Source organism: Onychomys torridus, chromosome 18 (genome assembly GCF_903995425.1).
Source record: "Onychomys torridus chromosome 18, mOncTor1.1, whole genome shotgun sequence".
NCBI lineage: Eukaryota > Metazoa > Chordata > Mammalia > Rodentia > Cricetidae > Onychomys > Onychomys torridus.
In genome coordinates, this window is record NC_050460.1 from 34,648,256 (window position 1) to 34,667,015 (window position 18,760).

General features: G+C 47.5%; 1 protein-coding gene across 1 annotated transcript in view; it reads right to left on the bottom strand.

The window, feature by feature from the left end:
* Positions 1 to 18,760, bottom strand: part of Rfx8 (regulatory factor X8) — a 65,837-nt gene that overhangs the window by 37,718 nt on the left and 9,359 nt on the right. Inside the window, exons 3-4 of the mRNA XM_036168242.1 lie at positions 18,202 to 18,263; positions 16,981 to 17,067 (exon numbers count right to left, since the gene is read on the bottom strand). Coding sequence (XP_036024135.1) covers positions 16,981 to 17,067; positions 18,202 to 18,263 — 149 coding nt within the window. The remainder of the gene's footprint in view (positions 1 to 16,980; positions 17,068 to 18,201; positions 18,264 to 18,760) is intronic.

Here is an 18,760-nt window from a genome sequence, read left to right on the forward strand (position 1 = left end):
CCCGAGTCCCGCTTTCTCTGCACTGGAGTCTACCACCACCCAGGGGCAGCCACAGTGAGAATAAGGTCAGAGCGGGTCTGTCCAGGCGCCAGCCACAAGGGCTGTGTGTCTTTGGGCTCACTGGCCCATGTGTCATTTCCCCAGTGCGGTTCTGATTCAGACCACCAGGACATTTATTAGGCTCCGAGCCAAAGCAGAGTCACTGCTAAACTATGGCCCTCATGAAGCCACACATAATCCGCAGAGCCGGCCTTGCTGAGAAGGAAGGGGTCCAGGTCCCCTGCTGGGTGTCTGAGGCCTGAGCAGTTTCCAATCACCAAAGCAGCACCAAGAGCAGTCTTTTGTCACAGGAGTGGCCCTGTGTTCATCTATCCCATGAGGACGTGGGGTCCTTGTGGGCTACCCCTCAGCTGCTGCATCCTGACCTAGGCTATTAGGATTTAATAAACACTGGGCACGGGGAAGGGCAGTTAGACCAGGGAAGTCAGGAGGCCAGGGAGGAAAGAGGTGGCATCCTGGAGCAGCAGCTGATGGCTGCGTTTCCTTCATCAAGACTCTTGGGCTCTGGGGGTCCTGGACAGGAATGGCGAGGGGTCAGATGATTCTAAGTCCTATTTAAGGCCCAGATCCTCTAAATATTTGGTAACATGTGACCTCAGACTTCCTTTCCAGGCTCACCTATAGTTAGAGTCTTCTGAGTTCCCCATGGAGAAGACCCAGGGAACTCTTGTTTCTTTGGGGACCAGCAAACGCCCATGGGCTTTATGTAATATGAAAATCACATTACTTTAATCAGTTTTTACAATCACTTGGCACTGAAGAGACCAAGACACACTTCTAGGACACACAGTTAATCTTAAATAAATAGATAAATAAGTAAATATCTCTGCACATCTCTCAAGTGTGGTGTTAGCTCTGGTTTGCCTCCACATTCTTGGCTTTGGCATCACTGCCATTAATCTAGACTTCCATTACATCACTCCGGCACCCCAATCTCTCTCGCACATCACTCTAACAGTGGGGAAAACAACTTGAAGCAATTACAAAGGTAAGAGGATTAAAATGTAGTAAAATCCAATTCTCAGACCATGCTGGTCTAGTGGGAGCACCGTCTCCTAATCCCGGTGGGTCCTCCCATGGTGCTCGCTCTCTCACCACATGTGAAATAATGATTTGGGTTTTGATTGAAAGACACTCTTCACAGATAGCTTTGGATATATGTTAAAATGTAAACAGATTCATATAGGGACATGCCATCACATCACAATTGCAAAATCTGTGCAGTTTTGATTACATGAAATATAGGCATCTCTGAAATGTGCCAACCAACTTGTGTGGTGCTGTACTTCATTCACCCCAATCCTCAAACCACCCTGCCAAGGTGGAAGCTAAGAACTGTTGCCCCATTTCACAGATCAGGCAGGAGAAGGAGAATTCGGAGGAGGAGGAGGTTCCGATCTGAGTTCAGAGGGATTACCTGTCATCCTGGTCTTTTAGGACACACAGGTGCCAGACAAGGTAATAACAATACAGGGGCTGTGGATATAGCCGAGTTGTAGAGACCTTACTACCATATACAGGGCACAAGGTTCATCCTTCCTAGCAGCACACAGACACAGACAGACAGACAGACAGACACACACACACACACACACACACACACTGTTTCCATCCTTCCCAACACACAAATACAGACAGACAGACACATGCACACACAAATACACACTAGTTCCATCCTTCCCAGCACACACACACACACACACACACACACACATTGGTTTTATCCCTCCCAGCACACAGACACACACACACACAGACACAGACACAGACACACAGACACATACACACACACACACACACACACACACACACACACACACACACACACACACACCCTATAGTAATGGTGTTTTGAAACTAAAAATGTACAAGAATTATGCTACTGGAAAAAACCATGCTGGCATGCTGAGCACCACGGCTTAGTCACTTTCTTCATGGAGGGAGGTTGCTATTCAACTATTTAACTGTCTCCTGACCCATTAGATTTAATGAACAACTTAATTGCAAAATGACGACCTGTGGGAAAGCCTCTGTGAGTGTTGAAAGTGTAAGTTATCCACAGTTGCTTTCTTGATGCAAACTTCAGCCTCTGGGTGTGTGTGGGGTCAAGTTTCACAGGCAGACAGCAAATAAGAGCAGGCGTTGCAGTGGGTGGCTTTCCACAGAGATGGGCCAGGGAGGAGTCCTTGGAGCAAATGATAAGTTCCTGAGGATGTCAGGGGAGCTTGGGGCTGGGATCTGCTCCCAAAGCCTTTGCTGAGCCAGGGTGTCATCCAGGGCCATGATTCCTCATACACAAGCTTTTTTTTTTTTTTAGGCTGCTAGAAAACAACCGGGTAATGCATATGTTTAACCTTAGCAAGTTCTAACCAGCCCTGGAAACCATAGGGTGGACAGGGCCAAAAAGCTGGTTGCAACTTGGACACCTCATTAGTAGGGAGACTCATCCGCGGTCTCGCTGGGGGGTCCTGGCCCCAAAGGCTCTGTTTTCCTTTTCTTGTACACCGGTTGCCTAAGCAGAAGGAAGAGAGGCCCTTGCTGGGTCAGGGCCTTCTGGCAGAGCGGCTGTGGTCCTCCGGGTGGTGGTGGCCACAACTGCCAGACTGCAGCTAACTTCCAGCGCGGTCACTTCCCCCCAGGGCTTGGGGAAGGGGGGCTGGAAGAAGAATGCCCTGCCTGTAGTGCTTTGCTAGTACACGGATCCAGCTGTGGACCCACAGCTGCATTCCACAGGCTCAGGCGGCCACCCCAGGGCAGTCCCCTGAGCTCATGAGCTGGCAAGAGAACAAAGGGAACAAGAACAAAGGCACAGCGTTTGAAGGACAGCTTAGACACTTTCAAAGGCCTTTAGCTGGGAAAGCTGTGTGTGTGTGTGTGTGTGTGTGTGTGTGTGTGTGTGTGTGTGTGTGTTTGTGTGTGTACATATCTGTGTCTATGTGCTGGGAGGAATGAAACCAGTGTGTGTGTGTGTGTGTGTGTGTGTATGTACGTATATATTTGTGTGTATGTCTGTATGTGTGTCTATACATGTCTGTGTCTATGTGCTTGCAGGGATGGAATGTGTGTGTATGTGTGTGTATATATGTGTATGTGTATAATGTGTGTGTGTTATGTGTGTGTGTATGTGTGTGCACATATGTCTGTGTCTGTGTGCTGGGAGGGACAGAACCTGTACCCATATGCGTGCGCGCGCGCGTGTGTGTGTGTGTGTGTGTGTGTGTGTGTGTGTGTGTGTGTGTGTGTGTTTTGTGGCAGGGAGGAAGGCGAAGGTTAGTTTCATTACATCTTGAAGAGAAACATGAGATCACATGTAATTCTTTCTGGAATTTAATTTAAGTAGAATGGAAAAGGACAATAGTTCTCTTTAAAATGTTTTAACTTGGGATTTAAACTAAGCAGGGCTGCTTCCCCGGATATGATTAAACACACACACACACACACACACACACTGCACTCTGACAAGAGAAGGAAGCATTGTGTACCTTGGCCTCAGTCTGACGAATTTCTAGGTCAGCAATTACACCATGTCCAGGTCTCAGTCTGGCTGCCTGCTAAACACAATGGGATCCTGGGAGGCCTGTTCCCTGCAAAATCACACTCCCCTGGAGACGGAGGAGAGGAGAGAGAGTTCTGGACTTCACCAGGGGGTCTTTTTCATATGGTAAGAAGCAAACAAAAATCTCAAGATCCTGGCCTCTCCTGGGTCTAGGGCGAGAGTTACCACACCCATCCCACCCCATAGATATCTGCATCCATGCTCTGTCACCTCTGTGCGAGGTAAGCAGACCCTGTGTCCTGGTCCCCAAGATGGGCCCTTTGCTATATCTTGGGACATTTCTCCTCCTCCCCTGCACAGTATGGAGAAAAGGGGTGTGGTGCTATTCCAAGGACTTGAATGTAGACTGTTTGCATTGATGAAGTGGCTATCTCAAGGCAGCGGGGGTTAGACAGACAGGCTTGTTTTGACATTGAATGTATTTTAGCTAGGCTATATGTCTCTTTGAAGTGTTTGGGGACAGTAGCATAATACTGAAAGCTACTCTTTCTGTTCTTGGCCAAATCTCTGTGCTAATGCGCTCTCTCTCTCTCTCTCTCTCTCTCTCTCTCTCTCTCTCTCTCTCTCTGTGTGTGTGTGTGTGTGTGTGTGTGTGTGTGTGTGTGTGTGTGTGTTGGAGGGTGATATGTGTTTAAACCATACCCTTGAACAGCCCAGGCACAGGTTAGTGTCCCCCAGTTGCTTTAGAGGGTTTGCGTGCTCCACATGGTTCTGGAAAGAAATACGTATCTGTCTCTCAGTTGTGGGGCTATAACTCCGGACTGCTAGGCAAGTGCTCCACCACTGAGCGACATCTCCAGCCCAAGACTGCCTCCCCAGGGGAATCTCTATCCTGCCCCTCAGTCAAGAGCAGAGCTAGCTGTTGTACACATTAGCTGTCATTCCTGGGCTCACAAAGGACCACTGGCCTCAGCGAGGCAGACAACTTTGGGGGAACCTCAAAAACTCCCATCTAAAGCCTTGCCCAGGGCTCTCCCTTGGGTTTTAAATGCGGGGAAGTGAGTGTAAGTAGACCCAGCTGTGCTCTGTGGGGCTGATGACTTCCAGGTGTGCAGAGAGAGGTTCCTCCTTGCTGGCTTTCCTTTGCTAATGAGTCCAGGGCACCCACCCCTCAGATCTGTTAGAGGCAGACAGTTCTTGTGTCTCCCGGGCACTATCAGCTCACCTCTCGTGTGGGTGAGAAGGGCAAGAGAGCTTTGAAGGAGAGCAAGGATTGGAGTGGTTGTAGCCTATGCAGCTTCGAGATCCCTGGCTGCCCCGAGGACTGAGCAGGGAGGGCTTACCATGCCTTTTCTCTTGGATTATGGAGTTATGCTTGCTTTATTATTTTTAATTGAATTTTTTACTGATGTAATTATAGATTTATATGTAGCTATAAGAAATAATTAGGGGAGAGATCCCTTTTATGCTCTGCTATGTTACACCCAGTGGCAATATTATTTGAAAACTATAGTACAATTGCTCCCTCAGATCTACCGGGCATTGATTCCAGAACCCACTAAACCTCTAAGGAAACCTAATTCCATGGCTGCCAAGTCCTCATATGAAATGTATAGTATTTGCAGAGACCTTGCACACACCCCTGAACACTATAAATCAGCTCTAGATGACTCACAGTACCTAGGACATTGGAAATGCTATGCAAAAAGCTGCCATACTATATTGTTTAGGGAATAATGCTTTAAAAACAAACAAACAAAAAAACCAGTTCCTACATTCAGTGCAGACAGACTTTTTTTTCCCCAAAATACTTCCCACCCATGGTTGATTAAATCTGAGACTGTGGAAGCTGCAGGAACAGTCAACTGTACCATATCACAGCCTAGATACTGCCTTTGGTACAACTCATCTATCTTACTCAAATTTTCTGTTGTACTTAAACTGTGTGTGTGTGTGTGTGTGTGTGTGTGTGTGTGTGTGTGTGTGTGCATACGTGCACATGCATTTCTAAACAATTTTATCACCTTCGTAGGTTCATATATCTCTCACCACAGCTGAGATGTTGTTATAGGGGAACCCATGGGATAAGGATGGAAAGACAAGACACGGAATTCAAGAAAATATTTGCAGGCCACATAAACAACAAAGGGATAGTATCTAAACTAGGGAGAAGTGACCCAGAGGTACAGACATAAGGATCCGTCAAAGGATGGCGCTTTTATAGTCAGGCTCATCTCCAGCCTCCCTCGGCCCTGGACCGCTCATTTTTCCCTCCTGTCATCCGAACACGTCCCTATCAGTGGAATCATTTAGGGCGGGGGCTATTTTCCCTTCGCAAAACTCCACAGAGATTTATCCAAGTTTCGACGTGTGCCAATCAATGGCTTGCTCCTCTTTATTGCTGGGTGGCCGTCTATGGTAGAGATGTACCTCAGTTAGACTAACCAGTCACCTGCTGCAGGACATCTGGGCCGACTCCAATTCCAGGTTGTTACCACTGCAGCTGTTGTGAGCATTCGTGCGCGGGTTTGCACGTGGACAGTAGTTTTCTTTTCTCAGGGACAAATGTCTAGAAGATCCACAGGTAACTACAGTACTCATGTGTCGGTTTTTATGAAAAACTGACAAACCGTTTTGTAGGGTGACTAATCATTTTATATTCGCACCGGAGATGTGGGAACAGCCCAGGTTCTCTGCATTGTCAGCAGGATTTGGTCTTTCTATTTCGGTTACTCTCAGGCACAGCTCACTGAAGAAAGGGTTTGTTGTGTGTGTGTGTGTTGTCTTTTGTTTGTTTTCTAATAGGACTGTTTTTTGAGTTTTCATACTATTGGGCTTTACAAGCTCTTTCTAAATTCTGGATTCTAGTCATCTGACAACTGTGTGCATTGCAAATATTTTCTTTCCGTCCACGTCCTCTCTCCCCGCTTTTCAGGGCTTTTGAAAAAGCCCAACTAAGTTTTTTCCTTTCAGGGTTTGTGCTTTTGGCACTAAGTCTGGGAACTTTCTGCCTAGCCAAGGGTCCCATGAAGGTTATTTTAAATTTAATATTCTCGTACTTTATTTATTTGCTTTTTTTGTTGTTAATTTTGTGGTAAGATTTTGCAAATATTACCCCGCATAATCTCAGACTCTTAAACAACTGGGAACTCAGCCCCCCTACTAGCTGGAGTACAGCTTTTTTCTTTTGTGGGGGTTGAGACAGGGTCTTTCTACAAAGCCCTGCATGTCCTGGAACTTACTACATAGACCAGTTTGGCCTCTACCTCATGGATAGCTGCCTGCCTCTGCCTCTCCAGCGCTGGGATTAAAGGCACGCGCCACTGTGTCTGGCACAACTTTGTTCTTATCCTTATATGTTTAAGTTTCAGCCTCTGACCTACCTTGAGTTAAATTTCATAAAAGTTGTGATGCTTATGGTGAAGTTCATTTTTCTTTTGCATGTGGTTTTCTAACTGTTAAAAAGCTACCCTCTTTTATCAGTTCTCAACCCGTGGGTTGAGACCCCCTTGGGGGTCAAATGACCCTTTCACGGGGGGGGGGGGGCACCTAAGACCATCGGAAAGCATAGCCATTTACATTACAATTCATAAGAGTAGCAAAATTATAGTTATGAAATGGCAATGAAAATAATGTTATGGTTGGGGGTCACCACGACATGAGGGGCCGTATTAAAAGGTCGCCCCATTGGGAAGGTTGAGACCCACTGCTCTTCTATCAAGTTACTTGTGTTCCTCTGTCATGACTTGAGGGCTGGCAAGGCGGCTCAGTGGGTAAAGGCGCTACTGCCAGGCCTGAGCACCCACGTTGGATCCCTAAAACCCACATCGTGGAAAGAGACCTCTATTCCCACAAGTGGTCCTCTGACCCCCCACTGACACAACATAGTATGCATGCACATATAATAGTAGCATGTGTTCGTTTTAAAATTAAAAGCTAGTTGATCACATTTGATGAGCCTTTTCTAGATTCTCTGCCCTGCTCTGAGTTCCTGCGCTACCGGTCAAACAACCATGGGACCCTGCTGGCTGCGGCGACACAGAGCACTTAGTAAGATGGGGTGCTTCCCTGTCAGTCTGCTTCCTTGAGGCTGTTTGAGCCACTTGCCTTCCCGTACAGCTTCTGAATTAGCTTTTATATAGAAAGACAAAAATCTCACTGGGCTTAAAAAACAAACAACAAACAAAAAACCTCACTAGGAGACACAACTGAATCATTTAAAGAGAGAAATCCAATGCTTTCCTAGTATATTCACAGACTTGTGCAACTGTGTAGACACAAGGTAACCCTGCAGGTCAGAGACACCGAGCATCGGAAAGGCCTGTGCGAGGCTGCTCCTTGGCTGGAGTCTGGGAACTTGGCCTGTGGAGTGTTCCCAGTGGCGGTTTGCAGGCAGGGGTGGCTCATGGTGTGGAGACTGTACAAATACTACAGCTTATGAGGACACCTGCTTTCTTTCGGGGGTATTTTTGGGTGTTCTCTCTATTATTTAGACATGTGCTGGGCACAGGGTGCTGCATTATCAGCTCCCGATAAAAACTTGGAATATCAAGTCTCTAGTGTGCTACCTCAGGCAAAAAACATCACTCAACATATGGCTACATTTTGTTGGCTGAGGAGTGGGCTCTGCAGGACTGAGGACTGAGCATGGAGAAAGGTGGCATAGGGCAACCTCATGTTTCCGTGTGTGTGTGTGTGTGTGTGTGTGTGTGTGTGTGTGTGTGTGTGAAAGCACACACACATGAGTGCACACGTATGTTCACCTGTGGAGACCAGAGGTCAATGTCAGATATCTTTCCCTATTGCTCTCCACCATTTTTCTTCCTCTTTCTTTCTTTCTTTCTTTCTTAGCTGAGGATCGAACCCAGGGCCTTGCGCTTGCTAGGCAAGCGCTCTACCACTGAGCTAAATCCCCTTTTTTCTTTTGGACAGTCTCCCACTGACCCTGGAGCTCACTGAGTTAAACAGACTTGCTAGACCAGCAAGCTGCCTCCCAGCACTGGAACTGCAGTCACATGCCTCTGCCACGTGCTGCTCCTGTGTGGGCCAGACTTGATGCTCCCAGCCCTTCCCCCCTCTTCTCTGCAATCCGGCTCATTATCCGTTCATCACTGTCACAGATCTTAGCCACACCACAATCTTATGCCAAATCCTATGAGTCCTTCCACCCGATCCCCAAAAGTGGAGATGGTCTTGGGGATTGCTGGCACAGTGGTAGCAGTGATGAAGGACCCCCAACTCAATGAGGCCATGCTATAGCATTATTTGGGTTAAGGGGTCTCCCTTGATGGACTAGGTTGTTAGGAGAGCACACATTTGGGGTGATCCTCGCTACCATTGTATAAGGTCCCCTTTTGTCCCAAGTACCTTTCTTTATTCTGAAGGCTATCTTATGGGATGTGTGAACACAGCCACTCTTGCCTTTTGAAATTTTATGTGTGTGTGTGTGTGTGTGCATGTGTGCATGTGTGCATGTGTATATATATATATATATATATATATATATATATATATACTCTATTATATGTGATACATAATTTTTGTTATTTTTAATTGTGTATGTACATGTCACCTGGGTGCAGGTGCTTGTGGAGAATGGAGGTGTCAGATCCCCTGGAGCTAGGGTTATAGGGAGTTGTGGGCCACATGTGTGGGTGCTGGGAATTGAACTGGGGCCCTCTAAAAGAGCAGTGCATACTCTTAACCTCGGAGCCATCTCTCAGCACCCAGTGTTATCTCACCTCCATTTCTAAAAACTTTAACTTGTCTGTGTCATCAAATGTGAAGTATGTTTCTTGTCGGCAGTATTTTCTTCTGAATCATTTGTTTTGTTTTGTTTTAAATCCACACTGCCAACTCTATCTTTCCACTGGTGCTCGTAGATAATCTTTTTTTTTTTTTTTTTTGAGCTGAGTTTCGAACCCAGGGCCTTGTGCTTGCCTAGTCACTGGGCTAAATCCTCAACTCGCTCGTAGATAATTTACAATTAAGGTCATTGTTGGTACACTGGCTCTTCATTTTCCCTTTATATGACTTGTTTCTATTTGTTTCCTTGGGTTCTTCGTTCTGGGGCTGAATCTTGGCCTTTTGGAGAGTTACTTTAAGCATAGGATCCCATCTTGCTTTAATTACAGCGATTTTGGGTACATATCAGTATTGTTCTCATGGCCGCTGCCTGAGTATTAAGTACGGTATTTACATCCGAACCCACAGTCCGGTGTTCCTGAGTGTCACCATTTTGGATGAAGGGTGGATATCTCTTTCCTTTTAGGCCCTTTTCCCCTTTCCTGCTTTAATGTATCACTATATGGAGTGCATGTCTTTGCAAAAGTAATGAAATACGACTTATAAAACTCAAGAAGAAGAAGAAGAAAGAGAAAGAGAAGGAGGAGGAGGAGAAAGGGAAGGGGAAGAAGAAGAAGGAGAAGGAGGAGGAGGAGGAGGAGGAGGAGGAGGAGGAGGAGGAGGAGGAGGAGAAGGAGAAGGAGGAGAAGGAGAAGAAGAAGAAGAAGGAAGAAGAAGAAGAAGAAGAAGAAGAAGAAGAAGAAGAAAAGAGGAAGAAGGAGGAGGAGGGGAAGAGGAGGAGGAGGAGGAAGAGGAGGAGGAGGAGGAAGAGGAGGAGGAGGAGGAGGAGGAGGAGGAGGAGGAGGAGGAGGAAGAAAACAGCTTATTGTATGCTTCTGTGCTTCCACTCAGGCCACTGTTCTTCACGATGTCCCGGGTTTCCTCCTTCCGTCACCCCCTTGCTCTTTGAAGGATTTCCTCCAGCTCACCTTCAGGAGTGAGTTGGCTAGTGGCAAGTCATTTTCCCCCCATCTTCTTTTTCCCTTCCTTCCTGAAGGACACTTTTGTAATGTTTTAAAGTGTGTGCATGCTCATGCAGTCGTGTGGCATGCACTCAGCATGCACACATGTGCACTCAGCACGCACACGCATCAGTGCAGGCGCCCAAGGAGGGCAGAGGTATCAGATTCCCTAGAGCAAGAGTTACAGCAGTTGTGAGCCTCCTAATGTGGATGCTGGGAGTCAGGCTCAGAGCCCTCTGCAAGAACAGCAATGCTTGTTAGCCACTGAGCCATCTCTCCAGCCCCTGAAGGATAACTGTGCTGCATACAGAAGTTGGAGTGGACAGTCCTTCTCCTCCAGCTCTTGAGAACTATGGGGGCCACCTCCAACTGGTTTTGATGAGAAAGGAGCTTTTGGAATCTGTTTCAGGTCACATGTCTCCACCTTGATAGATTTCAGGATTTTCCCTGATTGTGTTTTTCTTTTTCTTTCCTTTCTTTTTTTGGTTTTCAAACGCTTGATTTTCAGAGGCATCCCCATTTTATTTCTGATTAGTGGTTTAGCTGGTTCCTGCTAGTGCTGTTTGTGGACAGGGCAGAAGGGCTTCGCTGGCTGGACTTGGGAATCTCTTTCCACAGTGTGCTCTGTGGAGGAGGTACTCATCTTCCTGACGTGCCTTGGCTCCCTGGGTAGGAGATACTTGGGCTGTGGGGCAGGTTGGCATCCTACACCAGAACTCCTACTGGATTTTTTTTTTTTGTCGTTGTTGTTGGAAAGAGGTATCTCAGACTCCTTGAGAAAGGCAAGCGCTGCCTGAATGGTTCGTTTTTGATGAGAATTCCTCTTAATCCCCAAGAGTCAGAGAGAACTTGCAATCTTGGACTCTTGCTGGGTTAGGGTTGGGGAGCACTACTTCTTGGTGTAAGGATGAAGGAGAACTAAGATGAAGATGTCCTGCTCCTGCCCTGGGCCTGTAGCCCTGGGGTCCCAAACTAACTCTTCTTTCCACTCCAGTCTCCCTTTGGTCGCCCTTGTCTCCAGGGTTTGAAGTTGTACCCAGAGAGCAGGATCAGGGAGAAACAGGTCTCTATCTGCCTGTCATTCCAGCTGGAAGTCCAAACCACCACATTTAAAGGCATGTTTAAATGTACGATGCAGTTGGATAATTATGCATTCTGCTAATGAGTAGCATCAGTCTATAAGGTGTACACAGTTTGCTTCCTAAAAGTATGTGAGTTGGCTTATACAGGTGATAAGAGGATCTAGATTCTAAGATGGTACAGATTCGTGCTGCCTCACTTCTGTCCGACTAAACACCTGGAGACAGTGAGCAGTAAAAAAAGCTCTAGATGTTGTGAAGGAGGGTGGGCAGCTGGGGATGTGAGAGTGGAAAGAGACCTAGAGGAGGAAAGGGAATTCTAGAACTCTCTCGGAAGCAGGACAGAGGCTGGTAGCTGCTGCGGAACATTAGTTGAAGATGGGGAACATTTGTTTACTGATGCAAAGATGTGCTGCATTCTTTCATGTTGCGTTTGTTTAACTCTGTGAAGCTGTGTTACTGTGCCTGTCTGAAACACAGGACTGGTCTAATAAAGAGCTGAATGGCCAACAGTGAGGCAGGAGAAAGGATAGGCGGGGCTGGAAGGCAGAACAAATAAATAGGAGGAGAAATCTGGGAAAAGGCAGTCAGGGAGCTAAAGGAGAAGGAGAGAGGACTCCAGGAGCCAGCTACCCAGCTACACAGCAAGCCACAGAGTGAGAAACAAAGAAAGGCCTATAGAATAGAGAAAGGTAAAAGCCCAGAGGCAAAAGGTAGATGGGAGAATTTAAGCTAAGAAAAAAAAAATGGCTAGAAACAAGCCAAGCTAAGGCCGAACTTTCATAAGAAAGAATAAGTCTCTGTGTGTGGTTATTTGGGAGCTGGGTGGCGGGTCCCCAAGGAGTAAAGAGTCAAGGAGTAGAAAACAACAAATTACAGGTGATACAATGGCTGCAGCAGCAGTCTCAAAGTTCTAGCTGTGGTAGCCCCTAAACCCTACCCAGGGGTGACCCACCAGCTGACTCAGCACCCATTCCACATCTGGAGCACCAAATGGGCAGATTCTGCTATCCACAGGGGCAAGGAAAGCTAGCAGAACCCAGAGCCACCTCCCTTTTCAACAGGGCATACAGAGAACCAGGCCCCTCAGGACCTAAACCCCACCGAGAGGAGAATACTGCCAGGGATTGACAGATGTGCCAGGACACTGCAAGGATGAAGCACAGGGTGGCATGCCAGCATAGGGAGGGGAGGAAGCGCCTGAGTGAATGTGTGCTCTTGACATTGGCACTGACTTGTCAAGGACCCCAGAGCCTCAGACCCATGGAGGAATGGCAAAGCCTTCCTCTGGTCCAAGTGTAGAAGTTTACAGTGTGTACAGAAATGTCAAATGTCTGCCATAGCGTGCGCAGGCACACACACACACACACACACACACACACACACACACACACACGCCGTCCACAGCCTAAAGACCTCTTCCCCACTGAGACTGCCCCTACCAAGATCTTTAGAAACAATCTCTTCATGAGCCAGACTTCCAAAGCTTATTGCTGATTACACGTATGTTGGTCACACAGTATAGGGATAGGTCATGTTTCCCTGTCCTTATCTCTGTCCATGGGTACTTTTCTCTCACAGTGATGACAAAGCCATTTCCATCCCCACTCCCACCTCACCTCCGGGCCCTGTCTCTGTACCACTGAACAAGTGCAGACTCTCTGTGTGCCCACAACCCATGCCACTGTGGATGCCTGCTGGTCAGATGTTTCTTTAGAGCATTCCAGGCTGCCTGGATGTCTGTAGGATGACAGACAGCAGGGTGGTTTGAGTGAACAAGAAAACACAGAGGTGACAAATCAGCCAGAGTGCTCCCAGGGTGACTGAAATCCACCTCTTCCCTCTCTTGATGTTTTCGATGATGTGGCCTTTCCGGTGTTGTGACAGCATGGCTGAGAGGTGTAGGAGAAGAGCCATTGGAGGCAGAGCATGATGAGGGCGTTTGAAGTGGACTTGAAGACTGAAGGACATGATTGGCTGTGCCAGTTTTCTTCCCTTCTTTCAACATGGAGTCCCCTGGCTGCCGATCCCAAGAAGCTGCTCTCAGCTCTTCTGAACTCCTGGTTGGTGAGCATACTTCTGACGATTATGGGGCCCAGGTACCCATCCATCACTCTCTTACCTGATCTGTTCTTTGGAACCCTCACTTTCCGGTTTCCTATTCAACTGTTCCAGTACCTGCTCTGACTGAGGGTAGATCTCTGTCTCTGCAGCTATGACAAAGCACCGTAGGTGAGGCAATGTATGAACCAAAGAAATTCTCTCTTACGGATCAGGGGGTCGAGAAGTCTGGTAATGACACCAGCAGAGTCCATGTCTGGTGGAGGCACCCTCTCTGTCTCTAAGGCTCTAAGATGGATGGCATTGTGCTTGATATACCTCCATAGTGGATGACAGAAGAACAGAAATATGGATGCTGTATTCTCACAAAGCAGAAGAGACAAAAGGGCCAAGCTGTTTCATGAGGGCAGAATGTCATTCACGAGGGTATTGTCCTTACGGTTTTAATCATTCACAAAGGCCACCCTCCCACACAGTGTGTTTGTGTGTGCAGATGTGTGTGTGCATGGGTGTGCATGGGTGTGCACATAAGGCTCCAGCTCCTAACACTATGACCTTGGGGATTTCAGTTCATCTTGAATTTTGGTGGGATACAAGTGTATTCAAACCACAGCACGGTAAAACAAATGAAGCTCTGTGGTTCTGCTGCTGTGAAGATTCATGAGCTCACACAGTCTCTCAAGAGGCCCCTGGACCAGCCCAGCACCAGCCTCGCAGGCCATGGCCTCTCACTTGCCTTCCAATTCTGCTGTACTCCACAGCTGCACAGCAAGAAGCCCAAGCTTTCACATCCCTTCCTCTTCTCCACCCAAGCCATGCCCGCTGCCCTCTCCCATGCCACGTGTCGGAATCCTACAGTCTGTCCTGCATGGCTCAGCTCGAAGCCCAACTCCCTCATCATTCCTTTACGACTCCTGTCAGAATGTCTGTTCTCCTTCTCATGGGGACTTCGTACATTTCTGACACTTATGTGTGCATCACATTAAACACGCATCTTAGCTCTCCTACTAAGCAAGCAGAGGGAAGGGGCCATGTCTCATGCACACCACAGGCTTTTCAACTTAGTACCTCAGCAGCCTCAGCAGCCATCTCCATAGAGGGACCCTCATAGAAACCTATCATTGTCAAAATTAGAGGACTTTGAGAGCGAATGGGATGCTGCTCCTGCTGCTGTTGCTGCTGCTGCTGCTGCTGATGATGCCATGCTCTACGTGGAAAAGAAATTGCCCTTGGTTTCTCAGATGTACAATCACCTATTTATGCCAAGTGAAGGCCCAGTAGACAACTAATGAGCGGGGCAGTGTGGTTAGAAAAGGAAGCAGAATTGGAAGGCTGCCAGTGGTATCTAGTGGGTGGTCTATACCTCAGGTGCTTCTGGGAGCAGAAGAGGCAAGCAAGCTGGGAAGCTTGGTCTGGTGGTTGTGTTTGGAATAGGGGGAGGCTGAGAAGAGAGTGGTCGTATGAGGTCCATGGGAATCCGGCTGACCCTAGGCATTCACATGGGACTGGCCCCAGACTTCCTCCAATGCTCAAGTCTCTTATATAAAATGAGTGTCTGCAAAGGCCCCAAGTGACTCCTCATGTATGCCTTAATCCACCTCTAGATGACTGAATATTGAAAACAATGTCTTATGCTGTGCAAGTAACTCTTATGCTGTATTATTTAGGACACAGTCATAAGACAAGATGTCTGTGTGTGCTTAGGACAAATGCAAAGATCACAGGGGAGCTGCTGAGCACATGGTCTCGGTTTGGTTGAATCCGAGGATGGCGAACCTTCAGCGTGGTTCAATCTGTAGATATGGAGCCTTAACACGACCGCTCTCTGGGTAGGATGACAAGGGCTTACATGAAATATCAGTCTCCTTAAAGGGGAAGAAGAAACAAGGATCTATAGCCCAGTGGAGTCAGTGGTGGCTTAGGGTGACTGTGAGTATCATAAATGGAAAGTCAAGAAGAGGAGGCAATTTTCAGGGAGGTTCCAAGTTGAAGTTTCCATTCCCCGAGTGTGAGGTTCCCATGGGTCATCTCAATGGGAATGTCCAGCGCAACAGGCAGAGAGGGTTTCCCAGGGAGTGGCCAGGGAGAGGATGAGATAGAGCAACATCCTTATGGAGGGAAGGGATGGTGAAAGACAGAAAGAAGGTCAGAGGCTCCTGGGGCTGATAGGAGTGAAGACCTGTACTTACTGGGAAGGTCAGAGGTTAAGGGAGAGTGCAGAATTGGGGGAGGAGACTCATGTAGTCCTGAGGACAATGATGTTTCCAGGAAGACTTGAGGAGAAATGGCTTAGGTGAGTAGGAAAACGATAAGAATAAATTGCCTAAGAGAGTCAACTGGAAATGGGCCAATAACATTGCCAAAGGCTGACAAGGTGTGTCGGCCGCACGTGTACGTTTCTAATAAGGATGTGAGGTAGAACAGCCCACAGATCAGTTAGGTACCACTAAAGCTGGAATGATTTTCACAGAAACAAGCCTGGCAGGTGAGACAGCTGACCCCGGGGTCAAGAGAGTGAGAGAACTAGCCCTGACCTACACCAGCTGCAGCACACAGGAGAGCGGGCCCTGCACCCTGCCTGGGCAGCACACTAGAGCTGAGCCTGTTGTCTGGTCAGAGGTGAGCCAGCCCTGGGGGCATGAGGGCAGGAGAGCTGACCCTCCATATACCCCCTACAGCAATCTAGAGAGAGGACCCTGCACCTTGCATGGGCAAAACGGTAGTGCTGGCCCTGGTGATGCGATGTGAGTGAGGAGGACCTGGATCTGAGGGCCAGAGAGCAGGAGAAACTGGAGAACTGGCCCAGCCCCTTGCTGCAGGCTGCTTCAGGTGAGCTAGCTAAGGCAGTGCTGGAGAGCTTGCCTGGGTAATATTGATGAGGGAAAGCTGACAGGCTGACCAGCCCAGCTACCACCCAGGCCCAGAACCAAGGGCTAGGAGTTGGCCCACCCCAATATCCACAAAATCTGTGAAATACTGGAGCATGAGAAAGGGACGAACCTACAGATCCAAAACAGCAGGATCTCCAGGACACCGGACAACAGGATATCCAAGAGGAGCCCCAGTGAGAGCCCATTATCTGAGCTGTAGCAGAAGTCTTGAGCCAGACCAGAGCCAGACCAATGACCCATGGCAATGAACACTTGCAAGTAAAGACGAACCGGACTAAAGGGTAAACCGTGTGTCTCAATGGCCCACACTACAGCTTCCACGACAAGATTCTTCTTTTTATTGTTGTTGTTGTTGTTGTTATTTTTGTTTCATTTCTTTGTTTTATTTGGCTTTGGGTGTTTCTTTTAAATTTGGTTTTGTTTTGTGGGGAGGTTGCAAGGGCAGAGGGCAGATGCAGGGGGACAGGGAGAGAAAAGTAGAAATGGAAGGCGTGATGTGAAATCCACAGAGAATCAATAAAAGCTAAAAAAAGAAAAGAAGCCAGGCTTATGTCCCACAACTAAGGTCCTCAAGGACAGACACTGACCTGTGACAGCTCTTTTTACCCAGGAGGTAGCAGTAATGGGAGTAGAAGAAAGAACTTTTCTTGATATAGATTCCATCATAATGATACCTGAAAAACAGAGGGTCTCCGTTACTGGATGTCCAAGTACATTTTATTTTTTATTTTTTTTTTATGAGACAAGGTTTCTCTGTGTCGCTTTGGATCCTGTCCTGGCTTTCACTCTGTAGACCAGGCTGGCCTCGAACTCACAGAGATCTGCCTGTCTCTGCCTCCCGAGTGTTGGAATTAAAGGCGTGTGCCACCACCGCCCGGCTCAAGTGCATGATTTGTGTGCACAGTTCCTCTGCTGATGACAGCGGGCAGGTTAGGTGTACCTACCACATCTCTGACCCATCATAAACCCAAGCCCATCATCCTACGCATTTCAACAGCCCTACAAAAGGGCTGCTGCATGCTCAGTTCTCATTTCTCGGTGTCAGACTTTCTCATCTCAGGGAGATGTCCCGGGGCAGGCCTTCTGTCCTAGCATCCTTCATGCCTTTCCCAGGACTCAGCCTGCAGAAAGCCAGACTCCTTCCTCAAGGCTCCATCTCCTCTGTGGAGTCTATGAAACTACAGCAGTGTTCCCCGGACTAACAACAGAACCAGATTTCTTCAACTTAATTACTGCCAAGGTTAGACTTGGCAGACTCTCCACTGTCTCGATTTCTTCACGGGCAGCCAGTCCTTCCTCTAACTGGCTTCTGTCCCTGCTCACTGATTTCCTGTCTTGATTGAAAACGAACAACAGACGACAATGATAATTGCCTGGCAATTATGATAAGGACACATTTGATGGCACTGGAATTTCCTGTTAAAACTACCACTTTGGCCCCAGCCTCCTGAGTATAACTGGTGGGCTACCTGACCAAATATTTAGACATTTCAGTTCAAAGAGTAATTGAAGCAATGGGCATTATTCTGCGTGCGTAATTATTTAAACATTTTAATAAGCATACACATTTCTAAACGTTTAAGGTGTACATTGTGATCTTCCTATTTCAATATTAAAGATTTTGAAGCAAATGAATATAGCACTGCCTTGCGTGGCTCCAGACACAGGGGCTCAGGCTGAACCCCGGCACCCTTTGGTAAGGGCTGTGAGGGAGAGTCTGTTCCATGTCACACGTTTTTGTCCTTTGTCGTGATTTGCCCGCATTGCCGTTTCTACCGTCTAACACAAAGCGCACATCGTAACCCTACCTGGCACTTCCTCGGGTGCCCAGCCTCCGGGTGCCCAGGTCAGGAAAAACTAAGCGCACGAGCTGCGGGGACAAGCAGATTTAAAGATGCAATTTGAAAAGGGAAAACAAACTCGTTTTATCTATACTTACAAATAGTATAACGGATTATAAAAAGTATACATGTAAATGAAATTAGGGGGACATATCAGATAAGTAAAATATGTCACTGAGTGAAAAGTGCCATTTAAATAAACCCTGGTGTCCAGGCTGGGGTGTGTAATGACCTGGTGTAGATTCCCAGCACCAAACCTCTAAGACAGTGGTTCTCAACCTTTGGGTCACAACCCCCATGGGTTTTCATAAGGGTGGCCTAAGACCATCGGACAACACAGATATTTACATTACATTTCACGACAGTATCAAAATTACAGATATGAAGCAGCCATGAGATCATTTTATGGCGGGGGTGGGGGTGTCACCACAACATGAAGAACTGTATTAAAGAGTCACAAGCCCTAGGAAGGTTGAGAACCACTGTTTTAAAACAAAACTTTGTTTTCGAGTCTCAGTACTAATAT